The sequence below is a fragment of the Diplotaxodon limnothrissa genome, linkage group LG18, assembly GCF_057381915.1.
Source record: "Diplotaxodon limnothrissa isolate DT_005_m linkage group LG18, D_limnothrissa_male_GT1.1, whole genome shotgun sequence".
NCBI classification, from domain to species: domain Eukaryota; kingdom Metazoa; phylum Chordata; class Actinopteri; order Cichliformes; family Cichlidae; genus Diplotaxodon; species Diplotaxodon limnothrissa.
The window spans coordinates 20,780,707-20,782,223 of record NC_140613.1 but is presented as its reverse complement, the minus strand read 5'-3'; the positions used below and the strand labels follow the sequence as shown (position 1 = coordinate 20,782,223).

At 37.9% G+C, this 1,517-nt stretch overlaps 1 protein-coding gene across 1 annotated transcript; it reads left to right on the top strand.

Moving 5' to 3' along the window:
* The first annotated feature begins 651 nt into the window (after positions 1–651).
* On the top strand, positions 652–1,517 carry LOC146613507 (cerebellin-4-like). Its single transcript, XM_085378940.1, has 3 exons — positions 652–901; positions 983–1,105; positions 1,237–1,517. Exons 1-3 carry the CDS (start codon positions 652–654, stop codon positions 1,515–1,517), a joined length of 654 nt encoding a protein of 217 aa, XP_085235066.1.

Genomic DNA, 1,517 nt, shown 5'->3' with positions numbered 1-1,517 from the left:
CAAAAATAATAATTTTCTTCACTGAAAACAGTGAAGAAAATTATTATTTTTCATTAGGATGCTGAATTTGCTGCTTTTTTTTGTAAAATAATAAAATTGGAAATTCATGCATGGCAAACAAGAATATATTTTAATACTAAAAAAAGTCATTTTGATTAAAGAGCTTGTGCACACTGGTGGATTAATCTTTACAGAAACATAAAAACAATTTCTGTAATAACCAAAACTGTTAATAGAGCAGCTGTGGCATAAAGTTTTAACACTGTACATAAAAGGCCAGTTTCCAAACATTACAATGTGTTAATACTATGTGGTGGTGTCTATATGGCTGTAAATGTAAGTGACACCAACATCTGTTATAATGATTTAAGAAAAACAATTAAATGTTGTCTAGCTTGTCAGTAAGCTTAGTGATTTGCTGATATGCACATCCTGATTGGGAACTTGTGTAAGGAAATCCTGTTGTTTACTTGTAAAAGCCTAATAAAAAATAACCTTTGATACAACACAATAAAAGATATGACAAAGATGATGATGTGTTTTTTTGTTTTCAGAAAATAAACAAGGTTACTTCCTTTTAGTGTATGCTATATAATGCCTTGTAGGGAGAGGCACTGACAGCATATCCCGAGAAACAGAACGAGTGAAATGATGAAGACCTTACTGACTGTGTTAACCGTCTCCCTGTTCTACCTGTGTGTGGCTGAGGTAAGTCAGCTGGACGGCCAAGCAGGAGAAGCCAATCCAACTGAGAGTCCTGTCATCAATGCAGCTTGTTCAGCAGGGAATGAGAAAAACTACATCCAACTTGCTTTAATGTTAAAAGAACTGGAGGCCAAGCTGAAGGACACTGAGAAGCAGTTTGAGAAAAAGTTGGCGAATCTGAGGTCAGAGATCCAAGGTAAGATCATACTGCACAGCTATTTCATTAATTCCATGTTTTCCATTTTAATAATGTCTTATTTTCACGCTACACCACAAGGCAGTCGAGTGGCATTTGGTGCATCCATCAGTAATGTTGGAAATATTGGACCATTCAATACAGAGATCACACTGCTCTACAGGAATGTCTACTTTAACTCAGGCTCTTTCAACCCTGCAACGGGTAAACTTACCATAATTATATGTATTTGTACACATGGGTTTATTTGTTAGTTTTGCAGTATTTGTACTGCATTTCACTACCACTGCTCTTCTTAATGCCTTATAAGTTGTAACTGTGTCCATCATCTCCAGGTATTTTCACTGCTCCGGTCAGAGGAGTTTATTACTTCAGCTTCTCTGGTCATAATATATCATCTAGACCGATGGGGCTGCGTCTGATGAAGAATGGAGAGCAGATGGTGACAGTGTACAACCATGCTGCTGGAAATCGCCATGAGACAGCCACCAATGGCATGACTCTGCAGCTGGCTGCAGGAGACCAGGTGTACATGAGGCTCCGTGCAAACACCTGGATTTATGATAATAACAACAACCACAGCACCTTCATTGGCCATTTGTTATTCCCTCTGTGA

Bases quoted from the DNA above. Each gene is read 5' to 3' on its own strand.
- LOC146613507 (XM_085378940.1), top strand. From the start codon at position 652: ATGAAGACCTTACTGACTGTGTTAACCGTCTCCCTGTTCTACCTGTGT. The intron at 902-982 runs GTAAGATCATAC...CTACACCACAAG, and splicing joins TCTGAGGTCAGAGATCCAAG to GCAGTCGAGTGGCATTTGGT. The intron at 1,106-1,236 runs GTAAACTTACCA...CATCATCTCCAG, and splicing joins CTCTTTCAACCCTGCAACGG to GTATTTTCACTGCTCCGGTC.